Source organism: Carcharhinus amblyrhynchos, unplaced genomic scaffold (assembly GCF_965287045.1).
Source record: "Carcharhinus amblyrhynchos unplaced genomic scaffold, sCarAmb.v2.hapA scaffold_43, whole genome shotgun sequence".
In the NCBI taxonomy this organism is placed as follows: domain Eukaryota; kingdom Metazoa; phylum Chordata; class Chondrichthyes; order Carcharhiniformes; family Carcharhinidae; genus Carcharhinus; species Carcharhinus amblyrhynchos.
In genome coordinates this window covers 991,381-1,016,941 of record NW_027649784.1, presented here as the reverse complement: position 1 = coordinate 1,016,941, position 25,561 = coordinate 991,381, and the positions used below count along the sequence as shown (strand labels likewise).

Here is a 25,561-nt window from a genome sequence, read left to right as displayed (position 1 = left end):
CTGAAACTTCCCTCACTTTCAAGGGCAACTAGAGATGGGCAATAAATGCTGGCCAGCCAGTGATACCCGAGTTCCGTGCACGAACAAAAAAAAGGGGATAGAGCGGGAGGGGGTGTTGACTGTTCTACAGGGAGCCAGCAGGCACTCAAAAGGCTGAATGGCCGCCTCCGGTTTTGTAATGACTGTACCAGCAGGGACGGGTTGGGGCAGAAAGAGGAAGGAAAGTTGGCATGGCTCCATGAACCAATCAAATACAATGCCAGGCGTTAACATGGCAGTGGGAAGAGCGCAAGGCAAACTTAGAGGGCTGCAGGGGCAGAAGCATGGTGACAAAGACACCACAAATTAGGATTGAGAATGAAAAGACAGCCCCCCCACCCCCCACCTCCACACCACATAGACACAAACACACACACATAAATACGATGTTGGGGCCACTTGTCCAACTGGCACAGAACTGAATCCAACCCAAGATTCAGCAAAGCCGCTGAGTGAAGAGCTTTGCGAGGTGAAGAGAACAGATTATTCTTTCATGGGGTGCGGGCATCGCTGAGCAAGGCCCCGCATTTGTTGCCCATCCCTAATTGCCCCTTGAAGGGAGTGTCTCACACTGCTCATTTCAGAGGGGCAGTTAAGAGCCGACAACATCGACAGTGGGTTCCGGAATCACACGTAGGCCAGACCGGGGTAAGGATGGCAGATTTCCTTCCTTAAAGGTTTTTAAGGCAACTGATGATAGCTGCCATGGTTACAATTACTCATTTCCAATCGTGGACTATGTCATTTTGGACTTAAATTCCACCAGCTGCCGTGTTGGGATTTGAACCCCTGTCTTCTGGGGGCCTCTGGAGTGCTGCTAGTCCAGTGACATGCCCACTACGCCACTGCTCTGTCCCATCTTCAGATCCCAAATATTAAAGATCAGTTCTATGCGGGGAGTGTGCTGTTCGAAATCCCGGTGGGGTGGAGGAGGGGAAGCATGGCTTCCTTCCAACAAGAATCCCACCCAGAGCACACTAACAGAATAACAGCAGCCCCCCCCCCCACCCCCTTCCCATAGATTCAGCAATCTGGAGTCAGTGTTTAACAGTGCGCCTGGTCTCAAAACTGGAGTGTGACAACATTAGGGAGAGAGAAGGGAAGAAATTCAGACTGGCGCGATGCAGGAATGGCGTCAGGGAGGGGTGGGAGGTTAAGGTGGCTTCTACCCAAATAGCTGGAAGTCCAAACTCGGGCAGGGTGAGGAGGGGGAACCGGGGGTGGGGGGGATATGACGGAATTTAATATTTAAACTCCGAATCGTGCGGCTGACGTGATTGGCGGCTGGCCCCTGGAGAGCGAACCATGAGGAAAACTCTACCAGGGGGCCAACTCCGTTAATACTGGATTCGTGGTTCCTCCAATTGGGAACGCAATTCTGGTCCAAGGGCTCCGTCCAGCCCTCCCCAACCTCCCACCCGTTTGTGAAACGACACGCGGTCACTAACTACTCGAACCAGCTTCATTAAGCACGAGAGACAACACACACACACACAAACACACACCCTAAAGTTCGATGGAATTCCCCAGCTGCCATGACCGATAGAAATGAGAATGGAAGAGCATTTTTTTTTTCTTTTCCTGGGATGAGTAAGCGGCGGAGTGCTTTATGCCGTTCCTCTGGACACAGAGTTGCTCAGGTGTAGCTTGCTTCGAGGCGGATGCATAGCCAGGCTTCCCCGCTTGGTTTCCCTCCCCCACCACACTGGCTATCACCGCCTCTCTCCTACTTTACCGGATCCACCACCAGTACTTTACACTCGCGCTTGGCGATCTTGTCCACGGACAGCGCCGCCTTCTCCGAGGGAAGGTAAAGCGGGCGGCCGATCGGAGACCCGACGGGGGGAGTAATCGCTCGGCGCTCCATCACGCTCCCGGTCCTGTGTGCAGGAAGCAACGTAAAGAGAGAAGAGACAAGGTCACGAAGGGGCAGGAAGGCAGCTGGGAGGTGATCACAGAATCCCTACAGTGCAGAATGATGCTATTCGGCCCATCGAGCCTGCACTGGCAGTGATACCACCCATGCCCTACCCAATAACCCCACATACTTACCCTGCTAACCACTCTGACACCAACGGGCAAATTAGCGGTCTGGGTTGGTGCATCGACTGCTAAATTCTCCCTCAGTGTTACCCAAACAGGCGCCAGAGTGTAGGGAACTTCATTGCAGTGTTATTGTAAGCCTACTTGTGACTAATAAATAAATTTTTAACTTTAAAGTATGGCCAATCCACCTAACCTGCACATTTTTGGACACTAAGGTGCAATTTGGCACCAGGGACCTGGGTTCAATTACCACCTTGGGTCACTGTCTGTGTAGAGTCTGCACGTTCTTGTGTCTGTGTGGGTTTGTCCGGATGCTCCAGTTTCCTCCCACAGTCCGAAAGATGTGTACGTTAGGTGGATTGGCCATGATAAATTGCCTCTTAGTTCCAAAGATGTGCAGGTTAGGTGGACTGGCCATGTTAAATTGTCCCTTAGTGTCCAAAGATGTGCAGGTTACATGGATTGGCCATGCTAAATTGCCCCTTAGTGTCCAAAGATGTGCAGGTTAGGGGATTGGCCATGCTAAATTGCCTCTTAGTATCCAAAAATGTGCAGGTTAGTTGGATTGGCCATGGTGAGGGATACAGAGCTGTACTTTTTTCAAGTCCTTAAGTTATCAGTCAGAGCATTGAGCACAGGAGTTGGGACGTTATGTTATATTTGTACAAGACATTGATAAGGCCACACTTGGGGTACTGCATACAATTCTGGTCGCCCTGCAAAAGGAAAGATGTTTTTCAAATGGAATGGAGGCAAAAAATATTTGTTACTAGGACTGGAAGATTTGAGAGGCTGGGAAGGCTGGGGCTATTTTCCTGGAGCGTAGGAGGATGAGGGGTGACCTTATAGAGGTTTATAAAATCATGAAGGGCATAGATAAGAAGAATAGCCGAGTTCTTTTCCCCAGGGTATGGGTGAGTCCAAAACTTGAGGGCAGGGGTTAAAGGAGAGAGGGGAAAGGGACTCGAGGAGCAACTTTCTACGCAGGGGGTGGGGTGTGTATGGAATGAGCTGCCAGAGGTGGTGTTACAGGTGGGTACAGTTACAACATTGAAAAGACATTTGGACAGGGACATGGAGAGAAAAAGGTTGAGGGATATGGGCCAAACGTGGACAAATGGGACCAGTTCAGTTTAGAAAATCTGGCCAACATGGACAAGATGGGCTGAAGGGCCTGCTGCATTTCTCTATGATTCTCCAAGTCGTTGTGATCTGGAAGACGCTGCCTGAAAGGACAGGGGAAGCAGATTCAAAAGGGAACTGGATATTTGGACGCCAAAATGTTGTGTGATTTCAAGAAGAAATGAGATCTAGCGCTTGGGGGCAAAAGGGATGGAGGGAGGAAATCAGGATATTGAATCTGATCGTCAGTCAATGGCGGAGCAAGCTTGAAGGGCCAAATGGTCCACTCCTGTTTCTGGTTTTTATGGATGTAAATACTTGAAGGGGAAATATCTGCAGAGTGATGGGGAAGGAAGAGGTCAAGAGGGACAACATGGAGAACTCCATCAAAGGGCTGGCAGGGGCAGGATGGGCCAAATTGTCCTCTGATCCTGGTCTCTTACCTCCCGCAGGGTGCTTACCTCATTAGGTGGCTGTTCCGCGACGGCTGCTGGTGGGAGAAGGACTGCGAGCGGCCCAGGTTAGCCCCGTGACGCTCCATGAGATCTCGCACCGCTGGGCTACTCGGGCTGTTCTTCCGGGAGACGGGCCGGGCCTCGGGCGGAGGGTTAGTCACACTGGCCGTAAACTGCAACTTCAGCTTCATGTGCTGACTCAGCTGGGGTGGGTGAGGCGGAGAGGGAGGGAGAGAGAGAGATACCGGGGTAGATCGGGAGAAACAAAGAGGGACAGAGAGTTAATTATAGATCACCAGCGCTGTAATCACACCAACTAATCATATTCAAATCATCTTCACAGCATTCATTAGACATGCATTTGTTGCCCATCCCCAATTGCCCCTTGAGAAGGTGGTGGGTGAGCCGCCATCTTGAACCCACTGCAGTCCCTGTGATGTAGGTACACCCACAGTGCTGTTAGGGAGAAAGCTCCAGAATTTTGACCCGGTGACAGTGACGGTGGAGGAACGGCCAATAGATTTCCAAGTCGGGATGGTGAGTGGCTCAAAGGTGAACCTCCAGGTGATTGCGTTTCCAGGTATCTGCTGCCCCTTGTCCGTCTACAGGTAGCGGTGGTGGGTTTGGAAGGTGCTGTCTAAGGAGCCTTGGTGCAGTGCATCTTGTAGATGGTACACCTGGCACGTCGGTGGAGGAGGGAATGGATGTTTGCGGATGGGGTGTCAACCAAGCGGGGCTGCTTTGTCCCGGATGGTGTCTCGAGATAAAAGCAAAATACTGCGGATGCTGGAATTTGAAACGGAAACAGAAAATGCCGGAAAATCTCAGCAGGTCTGACAACATCTGTCCTGATGAAGGGCCGTCCAGACTCGAAACGCTGGCTCTATTTTCTCTCTCCACAGCTGCTGCCAGACCTGCTGAGATTTTCCCATATTTTCTCTTTCTGTTGAGCTTCTTGAGTGTTGTTGGAGCTGCACCTAACCAGACAAGGGGGAGTATTCCATCACACTCCGGACTTGTGTTCTTGTAGATGGTGGACAGGCTTTGGGAAGCGAGTTACTCGTAGCAGGATTCTTAGCTTCTGAACTACTCTTGGAGTCATGGTATTTATTAGGCTGGTTCACTTGGTAGTGAGGAGATTTCAGTAATGGCAATGCCGTTGAATGTCAAGGGGAGATGGTTAGATTCTCTCTTGTTGGAGCTGGTCATTGCCTGGCATTTGTGTGGCACAAGCGTGACTTGCCGCTTGTCAGCCTAAGCCTGGATATTGTCCAGGTCTTGCTGCATTTGGACATGAAACTGCTTCAGTATCTGAGGAGTCGCGAATGTTTATTTTTGTGTCACAAGTAGGCACTGCAATGAAGTCACTGTGAAAACCCCCTAGTCGCCACACTCCGGCACCTGTTCAGGTAACACTGAAGGAGGATTTAGTACGGCCAATGCACCCTAACCAGCACCTCTTTCGGACAGTGGGAGGAAACCTGACAGCCCGGAGGAAACCCACACAAACATGTGGAGAACATGTAGACTCTACACAGACAGTGACTCCAAGTGGGGAATCGAACCCGGGTTCCTAGCACTGAGAGGCATTAGTACTAAGCACTCTGCCCCCCCCGTGATGAACACTGTGCAGGAGAGATACAAAAGGGTCCAGAGGGGCAATTTTTTCACTCAGAGGGCGGTGAGTGTCTGGAACGAGCATTTAGACAGTTATATGGGTAAGATGGGTATAGAGGAATATGGGCCAAACGCTGGGCAGCACAGACAAGTTGGGCCTGTTTCCATGGTGTAAGCCTGTATGACTCTATCAGCGAACATCCCCACTTCTGACCTTATGATGGAAGGAAGGTCATTGATAAAGCAGCTGAAGACGGTGGGGCCTAGGACACAGCAGCAGCAGTAATGTCCTAGGTCTGAGATTATAGACCTCCAACAGCTGCAAACATCTTACTCATAGAATCCCTACAGTGCAGGGGACGGCCATTTCACCCATCCTGTCTGCACCAACACAATGCCACCCAGGCCCTATCTCTGTAACCGCACGTAGGGGCAATTTAGCATGGCCAATCCCCCTAACCTGCACATCTTTGGACACTAAGGGGCAATTTAGCATGGCCAATCCCCCTAACCTGCACATCTTTGGACACTAAGGGGCAATTTAGCATGGCCAATCCACCCTAACTCATACATCTTTGGGGTGTGTGTGGGGCACCCGGAGGAAACCCACGCTGACAGGGGTCGGAGAACGTGCAGACTCCACACAGACAGTGACCCAAGCCAGGAATTGAACCGGGGTCTCTGGCGCTGTGAGGCAGCAGTGCTAACCCACTGTGTCATGTCATGGAGGACTCAAACCATGCTGAGCCAGTTGGGCTGAAAGGTCTTCCGAATGTATTTTACGGAGGCCAGCTTGGTGAAACACACCCTGATTTGTGGGAACTGTAACGTGCCTGGAAAAGAGGTAAAGTGGGAAAATATTTGGAACGCCCCGCCACCGGAGAGTGCCAGGATGGGAATTAAACCATCGTTACCTCAAAGAGTCCGGTGCGCAGCACCTGGAAGGCCACTTTGTACGTCACCGTGCTCCCCTTCTTGCAGTACCCCAGGTGGCTGAGGGGAGTCAGGCAGACCACCGAGTTGAGGGTGGCCTCGGCCGCACGGAGGTCCTCTTCGGACAGCTTCTTGCCTAAGCAAAGTCAGAAAGGGCGACATCTGAATGCAGAGTGTTCGGGGAAACACAAGACGGTTTAAACCACCACTGCGGGCGGGTGCGAGTAAGCTCCAGCCGCCACGTTATTCCAGCACCACTACCCCCTCCCCCTTCCAGGTTCCCCGGCACAGAAACAGGCCATTCGGTCCACGCCATGCATTTATAATCCACACGAGTCTCCCTTCCTGGGGATAGGGCCTGGTCGGAGCAAGGCCAATGGGCCAAAAGGCCTCCTTCTGCACTCCAGGGATTCTACCCCTCACGTGGTCAACTGATCCTCCGATCAAACTTAAGGAGCAACGCCTCATCCTCCGATTAGGCACAGTCCAGCCCTCTGGGTTCTCCTCCACCTTGGTTCGCCCCTTTTGTTTTCTGTATTCAGTTTCCCTGGGCTTCTCCACACACTACCTACCACCACCCCCTCCCTCCTCACTGCCCCTTGTTGTTTGGTTTTGCTCCCATGGAGCACTGACCCTTCTCCTGTTCACACATTCTGCTATCCCCTTTGTCTCACTTCCATGACAGCTTTGTCAACCTTTCCAACTCCGACCCATCCCACCCCCTTTTGTTTTCTATTCAGTTTCCCTGGGCTTCTCCGCACACACACACACACCACCTCCCCTCTCCTCCCAATGCCCAGCCCACCTCTCCAACTGAATAACTCATCACATTTCTACCCCTCTCCAGAGTGGACTCTTCTGCAGAAGTCAACAGACTCAAAGTTAACTGTGTTTCTCTTTCCACTGATGCAGCCAGAGCTGCCTGAGTTTATCCAGCATTTTCTGTTTTTGTCACCCGTCTCACTGCTGCTTTTAGAATTTCCCAGGAGCAGAAGACTTGCCCGCAAACCAACATTGTCTTGCTGAACAGACAGACACGTATACACATTGTGGAAGCTTTTTGCCTCGCACTCATCAGGAGAAGGCCCAAATTTCAAACTCTCACCACAATTCGTACTACAGGGGAGGAAAGGGTGCTGAGGAGTTGATTCTGATGCCACGGAGGAAGGCTCCCTGAGCCACCTGCCCGCCCGGCACCCAGGAGCACCAGTACTCACCTGCCTGCGAGCTGACGGCACTCTCTGGTGTCCACACCAGCCGCACAGCCAGGAAGTCCTGCAGGTTGTTGAGGAGTGTATACTTCACGGTGAAACGTTTGTAAAGAGAGACGGGTGACTCGCACGATGCCATCATCACAAACTTGGGCCGGTTCAGCTGGATATTGGGCAGCCTGAGTTGGGGGAGAAAAACGTCAATGGCGGAATAAGATGCCACCCAGCGCTCCACACATTCTTATACAATAAAAACCCAAAACCCTCTCTGACAAAACTGCTGCATGAACCCAGAAATAACAGGAAAGGCGTTCTTGTAGTATGAGAAGAATTAAAGGGTAATCTAACTGACATCTTGAATCATAGGAGGTGGCACAGTGGTTAGCACTGCTGCCTCACAGCGCCAGGGACCCGGGTTCAATTCCTGGCTTGGGTCACTATCTGTGTGGAGTCTGCACTTTCTCCCCGTGTCTGCGTGGGTTTCCTCTGGGTGCTCCAGTTTCCTCCCACAAACATGTGCAGGATGGGTGGATTGGCCATACTAAATTGCTCCTTAGTGCCCAAAGATGTATAGTTTAGGGTGGATTGGCCGTGCTAAATTGCCCCCTTAGTGTTCAAAGATGTGGTTAGGTGGATTGGCCATGCTAAATTGCCCGTTAGTGTCAGGGGGACTAGCTCGGTAAATACATGGGGATGGGGCCTGGTTGGGATTATGGTCAGTGCAGGCTTGATGGGCCAAATAGCCTCCTTCTGCACTGTAGGGATTCTGAAGTGACTGCTTTGTCAGTAGCGATATCAGGAATCTGGCACAGACTCGATGGGTTCCGTCTGCGCTGAAATATTCCTGTGGCTTCTCGTGGTGTCAGAAACAGTTCGAGTCTTTCCACCAACCAAAATACCGAGCAGGCAACTCATCTGCTCCCACGCCTTGCCCCCTGCTGCTTTGACAATAGCTCCATTTGTCTAGGCTTCAGCTTCATTTGACGTGAGCCATGGGTGCACATCCGTGAACCACCACATGATGGTGCACATTGACCACGTCGTACCGCCTACTGCAGGAGTTACTAACCATCAAATCCTACAGTACAGAAGGCGGCCATTCGGCCCATCGAGTCTGCACCGACCACAATCCCACCCAAGCCCTATCCCTGTAACGCCACACATTTACCCTGCTAATCCCCCGACACTAGGGGCATGGTTGATTCACGTAACTTGCGCATCTTTGGACTGTGGGAGGATACCCACACAGACACGGGGAGAACGTGCAGATTCTGCACAATGACCCAGAGGCCGGAACAGAACCTGGGTCCCTGGCGCTGCTGTGAGGCCACCTGACGAAGAGGGGAACCTCGAAAGCTTGTGAGTTTACTATCAAATAAATCAGTTGGGCTTAAACCTGGTGTTGTCAAGACTTCTTACTGCGTTTACCCCAGTCCAACGTCAGCATCTCCACATCATGACTGCTGTGAGGCAGCAGGGCTAACCACTGCGCCACTCTCGCTGTGCACACAGACACATAGCAGACCTCACTGTAATCTCGACTGGAGCAGCTGGGGGCTGTGTCTGCAGAGGATGGTGGGAGTTATCCTGTCCTGAGTAACTCCCCAGTGCCTGTCCACCATCTACAAGGTTCATAGTCTACACCACCTTCATAATCTGCCTTGCGTTTTTTCTTCTCCACATCTCTATTACAGTTTGGGGGCCTATAGAAAACGCCTAACAATGTGACCGATCCTCTCCTATTTCTAACTTCAGCCCATATGACCTCAGTGGGCAGATCCCCCTTGAAATGCCTTTCAGCAGCCGTTAAACTATCCTCGATTAACAATGCTACTCTTCCACCTCTTTTACCGCCTTCCCTACTCTAGGTGAAACATCTATACTCCGGAACTGCCAACAACCATTCCTGTCCCCGTTCTAACCATGTCTCCGTAACGGCCACAACATTATAGTCCCAAGTACCGATCCACGCTCCAAGTTCACCTACCTTATTCCGGATTATTCCATCATACTCCTGATTTGTGCCTTGTAGATGTGGACAGGCTTTGGGGAGTCAGGAGGTGAGTTACAAGATTCCCAGGCTCCGACCTGCTCCGGTAGCCACAGCATTTATATGGCCAGATCCAGTTGAGCTTCGGGTCAATGGTAACCCCCAGGATGTTGATAGTGGGGGAATTCAGCGATGGTAATGAAAGATGTAGGTTGTAGGTTTGGGGGGAGTCAGGAGGTGAGTTGCTCACCGCAAGATTCCCAGCCTCTGACCTGCTCTGGTAGTCAGTGTCCTGGGTGGTAGGTTTGACAGGATGAATATTGAGAGATTGGTTTTGCTGGTCAGGGAATCTAAAGCACGGGGGGGGGGGGGACAGAGTCTCAGCATTAACGGGGGCATGGACATTCAGGACTGAGATGAGGAGAAACTATACTCAATCTTTCAAATTCTCTACAAACCCGACAAGGCTGTAGATACTCCAACGTTGAGAACAGGTGGCACAGTGGTTAGCACTGCTGCCTCACAGCACCAGGGTTCCGGGTTCAATTCTGGTCCTGGGGTGACTGCATGGAGTTTGCACATTCTCCTCGTGTCTACATGGGTTTCTTCTGGGTACTCTGGTTTCCTCCCACAGTCCAAAAATGTGCAGGTTAGGTGGATTGGTCATGCTAAATTTTTAAAGTTTATTATTAGTGTTGCAAGCAGGCTTACATTGACACTACAAGTTACTGTGAAAATCCCCGAGTCGCCACACTCCAGCGCCTGTTCCGGTAATACCGAGGGAGAATTTAACATGGCCAATACACCTAACCAGCATGTCTTTCAGACTGTGGGAGGAAACCAGAGCTCCCAGAGGAAACCCACGCTGACACAGGGAGAACATGCAAACTCCACACATGCAGCGACCCGAGCCGGGAATTGAACCCAGGTCCTTGATGCTGAGAGACAGCAGTGGTAACCCTGTGCCACCGTGCCATGTCTTAGTGTGCAAAAATGTGCAGGTTAGGGGAATTGGCCGTGCTAAATTGCCCGTTAGTGTCAGGGGGGATTAGCAGGGTTAATACATGGGGTTATGGGAATAGGGCCTGGGTGGGAATGTGTTCAGTGCAGTCTCGATGGGCTGAATATCCTACACTGTGCGGATTCTACGATTTAAGGTTAAGGTCTACGATTTGCATTTCTGAGCAGATGAAGGGATATGGAGAGTTAAAAGCTCAAGATTCCCCCGATCTTGTTGGACGTGCAGCAGTCTTGAAAGGCCGTGTGCTCCATCCCTGGTCCTAGTTCTTGTTGTCTTAAAAATACCTGAATTACTCACAAAGCTCTACAGCATGGCAACACACGGGGCGGGGTGAAACGGAGTGAAGAATGGCTGTAAAGCAGGCGAGACTGCACACAGTCACACAGTGCAGAGGCAGCCCTTTGGGCCTGCACCGATATCAGCTGCCACTAGAGGCGCATCGGTCCAATACCCACCTGTAATGTGTGTAGATCTTGTTGTCGACAGGCAGGTTAGCAGTGGACCAGCACACGATGGCCGTCAAGGGCACTTCCAGACCCTAATGGTGTTTTAAAAAGGAGGGGAGGGGGACAAGAAAACAAAGGACAAATTATTCGAATCTGGCATCAGAAAGGCACATTGCATCAGGACCATCTGCGCAGACTGGGCAGAATGATCAAGTAAATTCTGACCTGACCATCCCAACTGCAGAGTGGGTGCCAATGAGAGTCAGGAAGAGGTCGTCTCGTCTACCAAAGCTACCACACAGCCCCCGCCAAACCCCCATGTCTACAGCATCAATATTAGACAGCAACCCCGACCCCAGCCCCAGTCCTAGCAGAAAGCATCATCCTGAGAGAGGGGGACAGGCGGGAGAGGACTCAGCTTAATGTCCCTTTTCAGGTCAGAGATGCAAGATCGGCCTCTAATTTAGGTGGATTAGTCATGCTAAATTGTCCCTCAGTGTCCAAAGATGTGTAGGTTAGGTGGATTTGCCATGTGAAATTGTCCCTTAGTGTCTAAAGATGTACAGGTTAGGTGGATTAGTCATGCTAAATTGCCCCTTAGTGTCCCAAGATGTGCTGGTTAGGTGGATTGGCCATGCTAAATTGCCCCTTAGTGTCCAAAGATGTGCTGGTTAGGTGGATTGGCCATGCTAAATTGTCCCTTAGTGTCCAAAGATGTGCTGGTTAGGGGGATTAGCAGGGTAAGTACACAGGGTGACGAGGATAGGACCTGGTTGGACTGCGGAGTCAGTGCAGACTCGATAGACTGAATAGCCTTCTCCTGCACTATATGGACTCTACGATCTATGATACCGATAAGAGGCTTGAGGGGCAGTTAAGACTCACCCACGTGGATACGGCTCTTAAGGAGGCCAGACCAGATAAGGATGGCAGATTTCCATAGTGAACCAGACGGGTTAGTACAACAATCTGGGAATGTTTTGCAATGAGCTCAGCATTTTGTTCCCAGTCTGTTCGTTCACTGGATTTAAATGCCACCCACTCGCTGTGGTGGGAATTGAACCCACGACGCCAGACCCTGGGCCTCAGCATTGCTAGTCCAGTCAGATTACCATTACACCACTGTGCACTACCCCCGCCTCCCCTTCCCCACCTTGACAAACTTACTCACAATCTTTCTCCTTTCTATGGAAGCGGCTACTGGCGTGAAGCTTGGTGCTGTGCGTGCCGTACCTCCTTAGTCTCCTCTTGTGGTCGCTCGTGAACCTGGAGTTGGAAGAGGAAAGCCTGCTCTTCCAGGGCGCTGAGCTTTGTCGGGAGACGGCTGGCCCGGCCGTCCATCCTGTAGAACGAAGCCACGGACACATCGCCCGACTGGTGACTGCAGTGGGGGAGGGAGGCAAAGGAACGGTCAGAAAACAATCACAGCAGACAGACCAACGTCAACAACCTGCTGCTAACCTGGTTACGCACCCCAGGGGGTAGTGCAAGGGTGGTCCCCAACAAAAACCCGGGGCACAGAGGGACAGCAATTAGGACAGCTGATTATAAGCTTGGTCAATACCCCGATTAGAAGGAATGTCACTGAAGGAGCGGCCGAGGGGGGAAGAGAGAGCGAGGCGGGCGGCCGAGGGGGGAAGAGAGAGCGAGGCGGGCGGCCGGGGCGGGGAGAGAGAGCGAGGCGGGCGGCCGAGGGGGGGAGAGAGAGCGAGGCGGGTGGCCGAGGGGGGGGAAAGAGAGAGCGAGGCGGGCGGCCGAGGGGGGAAGAGAGAGCGAGGCGGGCGGCCGAGGGGGGGAGAGAGAGCGAGGCGGGTGGCCGAGGGGGGGGAAAGAGAGAGCGAGGCGGGCGGCCGAGGGGGGGGAAAGAGAGAGCGAGGCGGGCGGCCGAGGGGGGGAGAGAGAGCGAGGTGGGCGGCCGAGGGGGGGGGAAGAGAGAGCGAGGCGGGCGGCCGAGGGGGGAAGAGAGAGCGAGGCGGGCAGCCGAGGGGGGAGGGGGAAGCGAGGCAGTGAGGAGTAAGAGCGGGACAGCGGGGGCAGGGTGGAGATGGGGGGAGAGCGAGGCGGCGGGGGGGCAAGCGAGAGGCTGAGGGGGCAGGACTGAGTGAGGGAGGGGTAGGACAGTGCACAGACAGGAAAGTAGAGAACACAATCAGATCAGCCATGATGTTATCAAATGGTGGAGCAGGCTTGAGGGGCTGAATGGCCTTCTCCTGCTCCTAATTTATACCTTTGAGAGTTCAATTCTAATGCTCAGCTTTGGACCTCGCTCTGGCACGCTGGGAGTGGCAGATGGGTCGATATTCCAGTACGGGACAGCAGATAACAATTGGGAGATAGATATCCCACCACGCTCCTCTGTCCTACCAGCCTCCCCTGCCTGCTGCCCTTACCAGCCCAGAGTCAAATAGCGCCTCTTCCCGCTTGGGTGTGCCAACATGAGGAGGCGGATTCCACAAACCCCACCGCTACCAAGCGCCCCCAAACACTGAGCCGACAGCAGCAGCGGACATGTTGGAGCTGACACCGAAACAACCACCTCTTCTTTCCGCTTTCCTCCCAATCCCTTACAAACCGCCCCCACCCTCCTCCCCCTCCCCCGCCAAACACAGATGCCGGTAAAGCTCTCACCAGACATTGTCGACCAACAGCACCGAACCATCAGGCATCATGGGCAAATAGCTAGCGTTAAAGTTTGGCAAAATCCGGACATCCTGGATGGAGATCTCCTCCTGAGAGGAGGAGTTTAACACTGTTGGAGGAGAGAAAGAGAGAGAGAGAGAAAGCAGCCATATCAGCATCTGGTTGAGACATCATGGCAAACAACAGCCCCGCAAAACATCTGGATCACCAAAACCCAACTCGGGTAAGAAATCAGATTGGATGGGGCACATTCCAGCCACCAAGGCTGCACTGCTGCCTCACGGCGCCAGGGACTGGGCTTCGACTTCTGCCTTGGGCACCTGGCCTTGTGGAGCCTGCGAATTCTCTGCTCTGTCTGTGTGGGTTTCCTCCAGATGCTGCTCTTTCCTCCCAAACTCCAAAAGATGTGCAGGTTAGGTGGATTGGCCATGCTAAATTGGCCCTTAGTGTCCAAAGATGTGCAGGTTAGGTGGACTGGCCATACTAAATTGTGTCTTAGTGTCCAAAGATATGCAGGTTGGGTGGACTGGCCATGATAAATGTGTGGGGTTAGAGGGAGAGGGACTGGGTAGGATACTGGTTCAGACAGTCGGTATGGACTCGATGGGCTGAATGGCCTCTTCTGCACTGCCGGGATTCTATGATTCTCAGGTTAAAATAGCGAGTGCTTCAGATGGGTTCAATTCGAGGAGCACTGAGGTTTCTCACTGTGCCATTCGCCCACGGCGTCTGTTAAAGGGGATGTCTCTGAAAAGCTGGCAGAGCAAATTGCTGCAAAAGTGGATTGACATCATTACCTTTAATAACAGTCAGCTGTTTCCCCGACACATTGAGCTGTCGACACTTGACTGTGGGAGGCGGTAGCACTGTCAGCAGCGTACTCACTGAGGAGAGCGGGGGTGGGAGTGAGGGAGAAAGAAGCATTAAAACAGTGAATATTCAGCAGTCACAAGACATGGTGGGGGAGAAGCCCAAACTCGGACAGAGACACAAGACAAGCGGCCGCAAACAGTCCTTCGCCCCGCCAGACCTCCCGTCCCACTGACGTCAGCAGAGCCACGTTTTATCGTACAACTTGGTTCCACCTCTTTTTGTGACTGCCCTCCTCCAACACTTCCCCTCCCAACACTTAATGATCACAGGCACCCATCTATTCTTCGTATCCAGACCCCCCCCCACCCCACGAAGTACTCGGCTCTCCAGAGGTGGAAGCTCAGTTCTGGCGATCGCTCTGAGGACCTAGAATCCTACAGGGCAGCAGGGGGCCATTAGGCCCGTTGTGTCAGCACTAGCTCGTCGCAGGAGAGGTCGTGTTCGCTCCCACACTTCCATTTTGTTTGGTCATAGTCCTGCAAGCCCCCCACCCTGCCCAAAACACTGCCCGCCCGCCCCCCACCCCCCACCCCCCTCACTCCTGCCCAAACCAGCCCCTCAACCTGCCCATTCCCTTCACCCTGCCCAAACCCCGCCCCCCCCACCACCCTGCCCAAAGCCTTTCCATAGTTGTAAAATTGCCTTCTGCCAACTTTTCATGTTGAGCAATCAAGACGCCAACTCCTTCTGAAAACAAGAGCTGTCCTGGTCCCCCCCCCAATGCCAACACAATAGTTAACTAAGCCCACCAATGCCTCTACTTTCTCAGAAGACTAAGGAAATTTGGCACGTCAGCTACGATTCTCACCAACTTTTACACATGCAGCAGAGAAAGCATTCTGTATCACAGCTTGGTATGGGCTCCTGCTCTGCCCAAGACCGCAAGGAACTACAAAGAGTCGTGAATGTAGCTCAATCCATCACACAAACCAGCCTCCCATCCATTGACTCTGTCTACACTTCCCGCTGCCTCGGGAAAAGCAGCCAGCATAATTAAGGACCCCAAACACCCCGGACATTCTCTCTGCCACCTTCTTCCATCGGGAAAAGGATACAAAAGTCTGAGGTCACGTACCAACCGACTCAAGAACAGCTTCTTCCCTGCTGCTGTCAGTCTTTTGAATGGACCTTCCTCGCATTAAGCTGATCTTTCTCTACACCCTAGCTGTGACTCTAACACTATATTCTGCACTGTCTCCTGTCCTTCTCCCTTATGTACTCTATGAACGGTATGCTTTGACAGTATAGTGCACAAGAAACAATACTTTTCACTGTATCCCAATACATGTGACAATAATAAATTAAATCAAAAAGCAAAGATGATGGGTAGGAGAACAGGTGTTGGATTTATTCACAGTGCTGCATACGCCTGTCTCCTCCCTCACTGATTTCAGAGAGTTGTAGAATGGGAAGGAGGTGAGGGATTTGAAAACAAGGGTGAGGATTATCACATCCACTGTTTTCTTTTTTTTAAACTTTATTCCAATCCAATCAAGTCAAATTAAAGCCAATTCAGAGTCCCAACAAGTTGGGACATTCCCGATCCAAGCTGACAAGACAGAGCTCTCACCTCCTGTCTTGGGCTTCATCTACACGATCCAAGCTGATTGGAGTAGGTGTCGCTCCACCTCCGAGGCTTGATCTCATTTGCATCTTAGCCAAAAGGCCCAGATGGCGCTTTAAAAAATTGCTTCAAACGAAGCTGAAATGCAACCCAATGACTTCAACCAAGTGCAGCATGTCGATACTACACTTCATCTTAGCCAAGTTGTTGCTGGACCGGGAGCCAGTGTAGGTCAGCAAAGAGTGTCGAAAGGGTTTGGTGCAAGTTAGGGTCCGGGTAACAGACTCATTTTCTGGAGGATGGGAGGTTGAGAGGTGAGGAAATTAGAGATAGGGTGGAGACTGCAGGCAACAAAAGCTTGCGTGAGGGTATCTGTGGCAGGTGGCCTGAAAGAGCGATGGACGTGGGAATAGATGGTGGAAAGCAATTGGAGTCTGAAGCTCAGCTCAGGGCAAGCAGCGCAATGGAAGAGCACTTAGGGCACACTCTCTGGGTGGCACAGTGGTTAGCACTGCTGCCTCACAAGCGCCAGGGATTGGGGTTCAATTCCTGGCTTGGGTCACTGTCTGTGTGGAGTCTGCACGTTCTCCCCATGTCTGCGTGGGTTTCCTCCGGCTGCTCCGGTTTCCTCCCACAGTCTGAAAGACGTGCTAAATTCTCCCTCAGTGTTACCCGAACAAGCGCCGGAGTGTGGCCACGAGGGGATTTTCACTTAATTGCAACGTTAACGTAAGTCGACTTGTGATACTAATAAATAAACTTCAACCCTAATAATTTCCTACTCCTTTGAGGAGTCCACTAATAGGATGAATGTGATAGCTAAGATTCACCATTGTTGTATGCAGGTGAATGTGTGGGTTCCCCGCAAGCACAGACACAGTCTCACAACTACCACACAAAAATGGAAATATTTCCCCTTCTTAGCATTGTGACGTTTAAGAAAGGTGTTTTTTAAAACATTGTGCCGCTCAGTTTCAGTGATGCCATTTTGCCAGCTTGATTGGAAGTCTCTTTTTATTGCTATTTAAGTGGCTTCAATAGGATTGTGTTTACCCTGGGATTAGTTTTACCATCCTGCATTGTTAGGAGGATGGCCATGTCTTTTTGGACAGATTTTTTCCCCCATTTTCAGTTTGGAGCTGCAAGTTTTAGTTTTAGGAGGGACAGCAAGCTAAAAAGGGTCTTCCCTCTCTCCCTGGTGTTTTGAAAATTCTGCTGGTGGGCGGAACACGAGATTGTGTTTCCCTGAAAGGTGAAAATCTGTTGTTGGGGGCTGGACCAGAGTGTCTCTGATGTCTTGTCTTCAAACTGTTCAGAGTAAATCCAGAAAACTGCAGACATCAACCAAAGGACTCAAATTTCCATTATCACGTGAGCTGTAGACTTTGCTGTGTTGAACCTGTTTAAAGGATTTTGTTGATGGCAAGGGTTTTGGTTCAACTGGAACACAATAGATATCACTGTTAAGGGTTATACATAATTGTTTCTTGTTTGCAATTGATAAATGTACTTGCGAATGTCCTTACTATACATGTCAACTATATTCTTAAGTAAACTTTGTTTGATAAAAGCTCTCTCGTGGATCTTTTGAATCATACCTGAAGTGTGAAACCTGTCCTAGCCAAGTTCAAGGTGCATAACTTGTGATCCAGGCAGGCTCCATAAAACACTGACCTGAACCGTAACAACATGGACACCTTTTATGCTGATGAGAATCAAGGGCAAAAAAAAAAGCAATCCTACTTGCACTGTAAGCATTCATCTAAGTTATGAAGAGAGGTTGGAAAGCTTTGGGCTCTGTTTGTGGGAGCAAAGCAGACTGAGACACAACCTGAGCGACATCTACTAGATACTGAGGTGGGGAGGGGCTATTAATCCAGAAACTAAGCTAATTCTGGGGCCCTGGGTTCGAATTCAGCCATGGCAGATGGTGGCATTTGAATTTAATAAATAATATCTGGAATTAAGAACCCACTGCTGACCGACTGTCAGAAATCTGATCTGATTCACTAATGTTCCTCAGGGAAGGAAATCTGCCATCCTTACCCAGTCTGGCCTACATGTCACTCCAGAGGCACAGCCAATGAGATTGACTCTCAACTGCCCTCCCAAAGGCAACTAGGAATGGGCAATAAATGCTGGCCCAGCCAGCGATGCCCACGTCCCACGGATGAATAAAAAAAAATTGGGGGCACGGATAAGGAGCAGCTGTTCCCCTTAGTTGAAGGGTCAACTGCGAGGCAACAGGTTCAAAGTGGGTGGGTGGGGGGGGGTGGTGAAGAAAATTTGTTTTACCAAGAGAGATGACGGTCTGGAATGTGCTGCCTGGGAGAGTGATGGAGGCAGGATGCCTCACATTGTTTAAAAAATACCTGGAGGAGCACTTGGCACATCACAACATTCAAGATTATGAGCTATGGGACAGCACAGTGGTTAGCACTGCTGCCTCACTGCGCCAGGGACCTGGGTTCGATTCCCGGCTTGGGTCACTGTGTGTGTAGCATCTGCACGTTCTCCCCTGTGTCTGCGTGGGTTTCCTCCAGGTGCTCCGGTTTCCTCCCACATTCTGAAAGGTTAGGGTGCATTGGCCAGAGTGTGGTGACTAGGGGATTTTCAAAGTAACTTCATTGCAGTGTTAATGTAAGCCTTACTTGTGACTAATAAACAAACTTTAAACTAAGTGCTGGTAGATGGGATTAGGTGGAAGGTCAGGTGTTTCTGGTGTGTCAGTGCAGACTCGATGGGCCTCTTCTGCACTGTATGATTCTATAATACTTTACATCTCCTGCAGGGTGTCTGAAACATTCCCTGACGCTCTCTCTCTGTAGTGTTACATTGCCAGGCTCACCGCCGACCACGTACCTTGAGCTTTAAAGGTGTTCTGATCTTCTCGGAAGATTTGGGAGGGGTTGCGGTTCTGGAGAATGGTGAGGTAGCCGTGCTCCCGCACTTCTGCTTTCTCCTGGTCCCGTTTCCACACGGTCACAATGATCTGCAATTGGACAGACGGTTCAGTCCGGGATGCTGGAGAAACCAGTGGGAGAGGATGAGGAGGAGGAGAGGGGGAAGAGAGAAAGAGAAGACGAAATATGGAGAGTGGGCAGAGAGGGTAGGCCCAGAAAGAGGGAAGTGGGGTGGGCTGGGGGGAGGGGGTTGGTAGAGACAGAGGAAGGGAGAAGGGAACAGAGGGAGAGAGGAACAGGGAGAGGGAAGAGAATGACAGAGGGAAAGGAGAAGAGAGTAAAACAGAGACAGAGGGAGGGTGGAGTGAGAGAGAAAATGAGGGAGATGGGAGATGAGAGATGATTGAGTGAAAGAGAGAGAGAGAGAGCTTGTTTCTTTCAGCAGCAGACACAAGGTCAGCACCAACATCCAGCCACGTGTTTAGTGGCACTTCACTTCTGATATATTTGGTTCTAACTTTTTGTAAAACAAACCTCAGCCAGAGGCCAGGGCTAGGGGTAAAGAGGCAGCGGGAAGGAAATGCTACATGAGGGAGATGGGGGCAATGGAGACCATTCCTCTTGGGAGACCGGACCACCAAGAGTGGGACAGTGGTAAAACAGTGAGATGAAACTTTCTGTAGGGGACAGATTCACACAAGACTGAAATCGTGTAAAATCTCTGCCTCCTAATCCACAGGTGGTTAGACAGATTCTGGGAGCAGATTAATGACCCAATGGGATGTTGCTCATCACCGTCTCCTGTTGGCTAGCCAAACCCAATGCTTGCACTGCTCACTCTGCAAGGGCAGTGAAGGATGGAGCCTCATTCTCTTTTTCTCTCTCTCTGAGTCAGAAAGGTTTACAGCATGGAAACAGGCTCTTTGGCCCAACTTGTCCATGCCTCCTTTTTTTTTAAACCCCTAAGCTAGTCCCAATTGCCCGCATTTGGCCCCTATCCCTCTATACCCATCTTACCCATGTAACTGTCTAAATGTTTTCTAAAAAAACAAAATTGTACCCACCACTACTACCACCTCTGGCAGCTTGTTCCACCCTGTCTGTGAAAAAATTGCCCTTTTCTATCTCTCCCGGCTCACCTTAAACCTATGCCCTCTAATTTTAGACTCTCCCACCTTTGGGAAAAGATGTTGACTACCTACCTTATCTATTCACCTCATTATTTTATAGACCTCTATAAGATCACCCCTCAGCCTCCTACACTCCAGAGAAAAAAATCCCAGTCTATCCAGCCTCTCCTTATAACTCAATCCATCAAGTCCCGGTAGCATCCTAGTAAATCTTTTCTGTACTCTTTCTAGTTTGAAATATCTTTTCTATAATAGGGTGACCAGAACTGTACACAGTATTCTAAGTGTGGCCTTATCCATGTCTTGTAAAACTTCAACAAGACGTCCCAACTCCTGTATTCAATGTTCTGACCAATGAAACGAAGCATGCTGAATGTCCTCTTCACCATTCTATCCATCTGTGACTCCACTTTCAAGGAGCTATGAACATGTACCCCTAGATCTCTTTGTTCTGTAACTCTCCCCAGTGCCCTACCATTAACTAAGTCAGTCCTGCCCTGGTTCAATCTACCAAAATGCATCACCTCGCATTTATCCAAATGAAACTCCATCTGCCATTCATCAGCCTACTGGCCCAATTGATCAAGATCCCGCTACAATCCTAGATAACTTTCTTCACTCTCCACAATGCCACTAATCTTGGTGTCATCTGCAAATTTACTAACATGACTGTTAAATCATCATCCAACTCATTAATATAAATGACAAATAACAGTGAGCCCAGCACCAACCTCTGAAGCACACTGCTGGTCACAGGCTTCCAGTTTGAAAAACAACCCTCTACAACCACCCTCTGGCTTCTGTCATCAAGCCCATTTTGTATCCATTTGGCTATCTCACCCTGGATCCTGTGAGGTTTAACATTAAGCAACAACCTATCATGCAGTACCTTGTCAAAGGCCTTGTTGTCTACACGGACTTTAACATCAACTGCACTGCCCTCAACTACCTTCTTGGTTACCCCTTCAAAAAACTCAATTAAATTTGAGAGGCATGATTTTCCACTCACAAAACCATGCTGACTGTCCCTAATCAGTCCTTGCATCTCTAAATGCTTGTAGATCCTGTCTCTCAGAATACCTTCCAATAATTACTCCCTCCCTCTCTTCCCCCGTCCTCCTCCCTCCCTCCCTCTTCCCCCTCGGTCTGGGTCCAGTAAGGAGTCCCGGCATTCTGACAGGGACCCAAACGTCTACAATAGGTCAATGATACGCTCGTTGATGCAGTACGGGGAGGCATCAACCCACCAGCAATTTGGTCAATTTAGAGTGATATTCCATTCCCTAATCAGATCAGCAATGTTTCCATCAACTCCGTTCTGGGTCTAGATAACCACTCTATGTACCAGTGACATCCCAATGGGATGCTGAGCGTCTCGAGGCAATGCCAGCATTTATTGCCCATCCCTAATCGTCCTTTGAACTGAGTGTCTGGCTTGGCCATTTCAGAAAAGCAGTTAAGCGCCAATCATCATTGGTGTGGGTCTTTTTATTTCCTCAAAGTAAAAGGTTATTTATTAGTGTCACAAGTCAGCTGACATTAATACTTCGATGAAGTTACTGTGAAAATCCCCTAGTCACCACACGCTGGCACCTGTTTGGGTCAATGCACCCTAACCAGCACGTCTTTCGGACTGTGGGAGGAAACCGGAGCACCCGGAGGAAACCCACGCAGACACGGGGAGAACGTGCAGACTCCGCACAGACAGTGACCCAAGACGGGAATCGAACCCGGGTCCCTGGCGCTGTGAGGCAGCAGTGCTAACCACTGGGCCATCCCAAAACACATGGGCTCTTCCGGGATTTGAACACGGGACCTCTTGCATGCTAATGCTACCCTAAGCGAGAATCATATCCTGAGACCAACAAGCCAATCGCCCATTCATTCGTACGACATGGGGCGTCACTGGTTGGACCAGCGTTTATTGCTCATTCCTAGTTGCTTCTTGAGAAGGTGGTGGTGAGCTGCCTTCTTGAATCGCTGCAGTCCACGTTCTGTGGGTTGACCCACAATACCGTTAGGGAGGGAATTCCAGGATTTTGAACTATGAAGGAATGGCAATATATTTCCAAGTCAGGGGGTAAAGTTACATTTAGGCCAGAACTATTATAGGTAAGCACAGCAGATTTCCTTCCCTAAAGGATATTAGTGAACCCTGGTGGGATTTTTACCGCAAATCGGTGACAGTTTCACTGCCGAGACTAGCTTCTAATTACAGATTTTATTAATTGAATTTAAATTCCCCCATATGCCATGGTGGGACTCAAACTAATCTCCCAGCGCATTAGCCTAGGTTTCTCAATTACTAGTCCAATGACAGTTCCACTGCGACTCTGCAGATTGTCAAATCTATCTCCAAAGGCAGCAGCTTTGGACTCCTTTCCTCCCTCTCCTGCTGTGCATTCCACATCTCCGAGTGGGTGGATTTGAGATCACCAGAATTGATTTTGCGTGGAACATTTGCAGACATTTCAGAGCAAATCTTAGGGGCCTGAGGACAGTTCTCCAGGCTGCAACATGACCAGCCAGACTCAATCGTAGAATCTACAGCACAGAAGGAAGCCATTTGGCCCATTGGGTCTGCACCAACCATAATCCCACCCAAGCCCTATCCCCCTGACACCAAGGGGCAATTTAACACGGTCTATCAACCTAACCCGCACATCTTCGGACAGTGGGAGGAAATCAGAGAACCCAGAGGAAACCACGCAGACATGGGGAGAATGTGCAAACACTACACAGGCAGTGACCCGAGGCCGGAATGGAACCCGAGTCCCTGGCGCTGTGAGGCAGCAGTGCTAACCACTTACTTTAAAAATCCCCAAATCCCTTAGAGAATCGAAGAGAAAGCTCATTCAGAGCGTTTGTTAATGGTGTCAGCTCGTGGTTTCCGAGTCAGAAGGCTGTGGGTTCGAGACCCACTCTCTCCGAAACACTCCTGCACAAAACCTAGCTCGATATTCCCACCACGGTATTGACAGAGTGTTGCACTGCCAGAGGGGCAGTCTTTCAGAGGAGACTTTAAACAGAGACCCTGTATGTCCCCTTCACGGGGCGTTGAGCGTCCCGCTGGCCACTATTTCAAACAGGAGTTCTCCCCAGTGCTCCTCCTCAATAGTCACCCCTCAGTCAACAGCACACACAAATAAAAATGATTCGGTCATAACCTCATTGATGCTTGTGTGTGATACCTTGCTGTGCGCAAATCGGCTGCAGCCTTTCTGACATTACGAGTCAAAAGTACTTAATTGAGTTGTACAGGAGATAATAAAGAAAGTGAAAGGAATGTTGGCATTTATAGCTAAAGGAATAGAATATAAAGGTAAGGAAGTATTGCTGCAACTATATGAGGCATTGGTGAGGCCGCACCTGGAGCACTGTGCACAGTTTGGGTCCCCTTAGAGGAAAGATGTAGTGGCATTGGAGGCAGTTCACAGGAGGTTCACTAGATGGATTCCAGAGATGAGGGGCTTGTCGTATGAAGAGAGATTGAACAGTTTAGGCCAATACTCCCTGGAATTTAGGAGAATGAGAGCAGATCAAATGGGGGTATACAAGGTGATAAAAGGTACGGATAAAGTAGATGTGGAGTGGATGCTTCCTCTGGTGAGACATTCTAGGACGAGAGGTCATAGTCTTAGGATAAGGGGCAGTAAATTTAAAAGAGTTGAGGAGGAACTGCTTCTCCAAAAGGTTGTGAATCTGTGGAATTCACTCTTCAAAAGTGTGGGGGATGCCAGGACAGTAAGTTTAAGGAGGAGTTAGACAGATTGTCAATTGGTTAATGGGTTGAAAGGTTACGGGGAGAAGGCAGGAAAATGGGGATGAGGAGCATATCAGCCAATGATGGAATGGTGAAACAGACGTGATGGGCCGAATGGCCTAATTCTACTCCGATATCTTATGAACTTATAAAGTGCTATGGGGTGTCCCGAAGCCATGGTATGCAAGTTTGAATTGCTTTGATTTATTATTGTCACACGTATTGGGATACAGTGAAAAGTATTGCTTCTTGCGCTATACAAAGCATACCGTTCACAGAGTACATAGGGAAGAAGGATTTGATTTAAAATTTATCATTGTCACATGTATCGAGCCAACCCTCGAGGAGTGCTCCTCCTGGCGTTGCCAGAGTTCCAACTTCATCTCCAGGCCCATCAAGTGGAAAAAATTGCAAGGAAGTTAAACATTTTTTGGAAGGGACATTTTTTTTGGTGCTTTCCGTGTCCGTAGGAGGCGGAAATGTTGGTTGGCTGGTCCGGGTGAGGTTATGTGGCCAAGCCTCCAGGACATGCCCAGCCGGGGGCTCTCCCCGTGCGAGGGGATCAGGCTGAAAATAGACACTGTGATTGCAGCCTTCCCAGTAACCACAGCGGGGGCTTTGACTCGGAAAGCCAAATAACCTGCACAACCAAGTTCAACAATTCTATTTTGGGAGCAGTCAGGAGCTCAGGCAAGGTCTCATAAATCAGTGCTCTGTGTCCCTCCTCCGGAATGTTCTCCTTCAGGTCAGCTGGTAAACCAGAGAGATTGAAAACAGACCAGTGACTTCCTTGTGGACTGACACTGGTGCATTTTTTCCACCTGGTTAAGGCTTCAAGTTTTTAGGTGTCCTGATCACCAGCAACCTATTCTGGTACCCCCCCCATCCCGACGCTATAGTTAAGAAAGCCCCGCCAACGCCTCTACTTTCTCAGAAGACTAAGGAAATTTGGCACGTCAGCTACGACTCTCACCAACTTTTACAGATGCACCATCGAAAGCATTCTTTCTGGTTGTATCACAGCTTGGTATGGGCTCCTGCTCTGCCCAAGACCGCAAGAAACTACAAGGGGTCATGCATGTAGCCCAATCCATCAAGCAAACCAGACTCCTATGCACTGACTCTGTTTACACTTCCCACTGCCTCAGGAAAAGCAGCCAGAATAATCAAGGACCCCACACACCCCGGACATTCTCTCTTCCACCTTCTTCCTTTGGGGAAAAAAATACAAAAGTCTGAAGTCGCATACCAACTGTCTCAAGAACAGCTTCTTCCCTGCTGCTGTCAGACTTTTGAATGGACCTACCTTATATTAAGTTGATCTTTCTCTACACCCTAGCTATGACTGTAACATTACATTCTGCACCCTCTCCTTTCCTTCTCTATAAACGGTATGCTTTGTCTGTATAGTGTGCAAGAAACAATACTTTTCACTGCATCCCAATACATGTGACAATAATAAATCAAATCAACCTGAGATGAAGTGTTGATATTCAACGGAAACTGGGATAGAACCATTATGGCACAAAAGGAGACTATTCAGCCCAACAAATCCCTACTGGCTCTCTGTAAAACAGTCCTCTCAGCCCCATTCCTGCCCCTGCTCTCTCTCTCTCTCTGAGTTTATTTTCCCCAGTTGCCCTTCCAATTTCCTTTGGAAATACATTCACTTGGTTCACAGGATCATGGAATCCTACAGCGCAGGAGGCAGCCATTCAGCCCAACGGGCCTGGAATGACTACAATCATTCTGCCGTGTCTGCGTGGGTTTCCTCCAGGTGCTCTGATTTCCTCTCACACTCCAAAGAT

General features: G+C 50.2%; 1 protein-coding gene across 1 annotated transcript in view; it reads right to left on the bottom strand.

Annotated features, from left to right (window-relative positions):
• Positions 1–394: 394 nt before the first annotated feature.
• Positions 395–25,561, bottom strand: part of trappc14 (trafficking protein particle complex subunit 14) — a 78,935-nt gene continuing 53,768 nt past the window's right edge. Inside the window, exons 3-11 of the mRNA XM_080181811.1 lie at positions 18,820–18,949; positions 14,318–14,404; positions 13,509–13,629; positions 12,114–12,261; positions 10,890–10,972; positions 7,430–7,602; positions 6,194–6,348; positions 3,669–3,865; positions 395–1,919 (exon numbers count right to left, since the gene is read on the bottom strand). Of these exons, the coding sequence (XP_080037937.1) occupies positions 1,766–1,919; positions 3,669–3,865; positions 6,194–6,348; positions 7,430–7,602; positions 10,890–10,972; positions 12,114–12,261; positions 13,509–13,629; positions 14,318–14,404; positions 18,820–18,949 (1,248 nt within the window). The 3' untranslated portion in view covers positions 395–1,765. The remainder of the gene's footprint in view (positions 1,920–3,668; positions 3,866–6,193; positions 6,349–7,429; positions 7,603–10,889; positions 10,973–12,113; positions 12,262–13,508; positions 13,630–14,317; positions 14,405–18,819; positions 18,950–25,561) is intronic.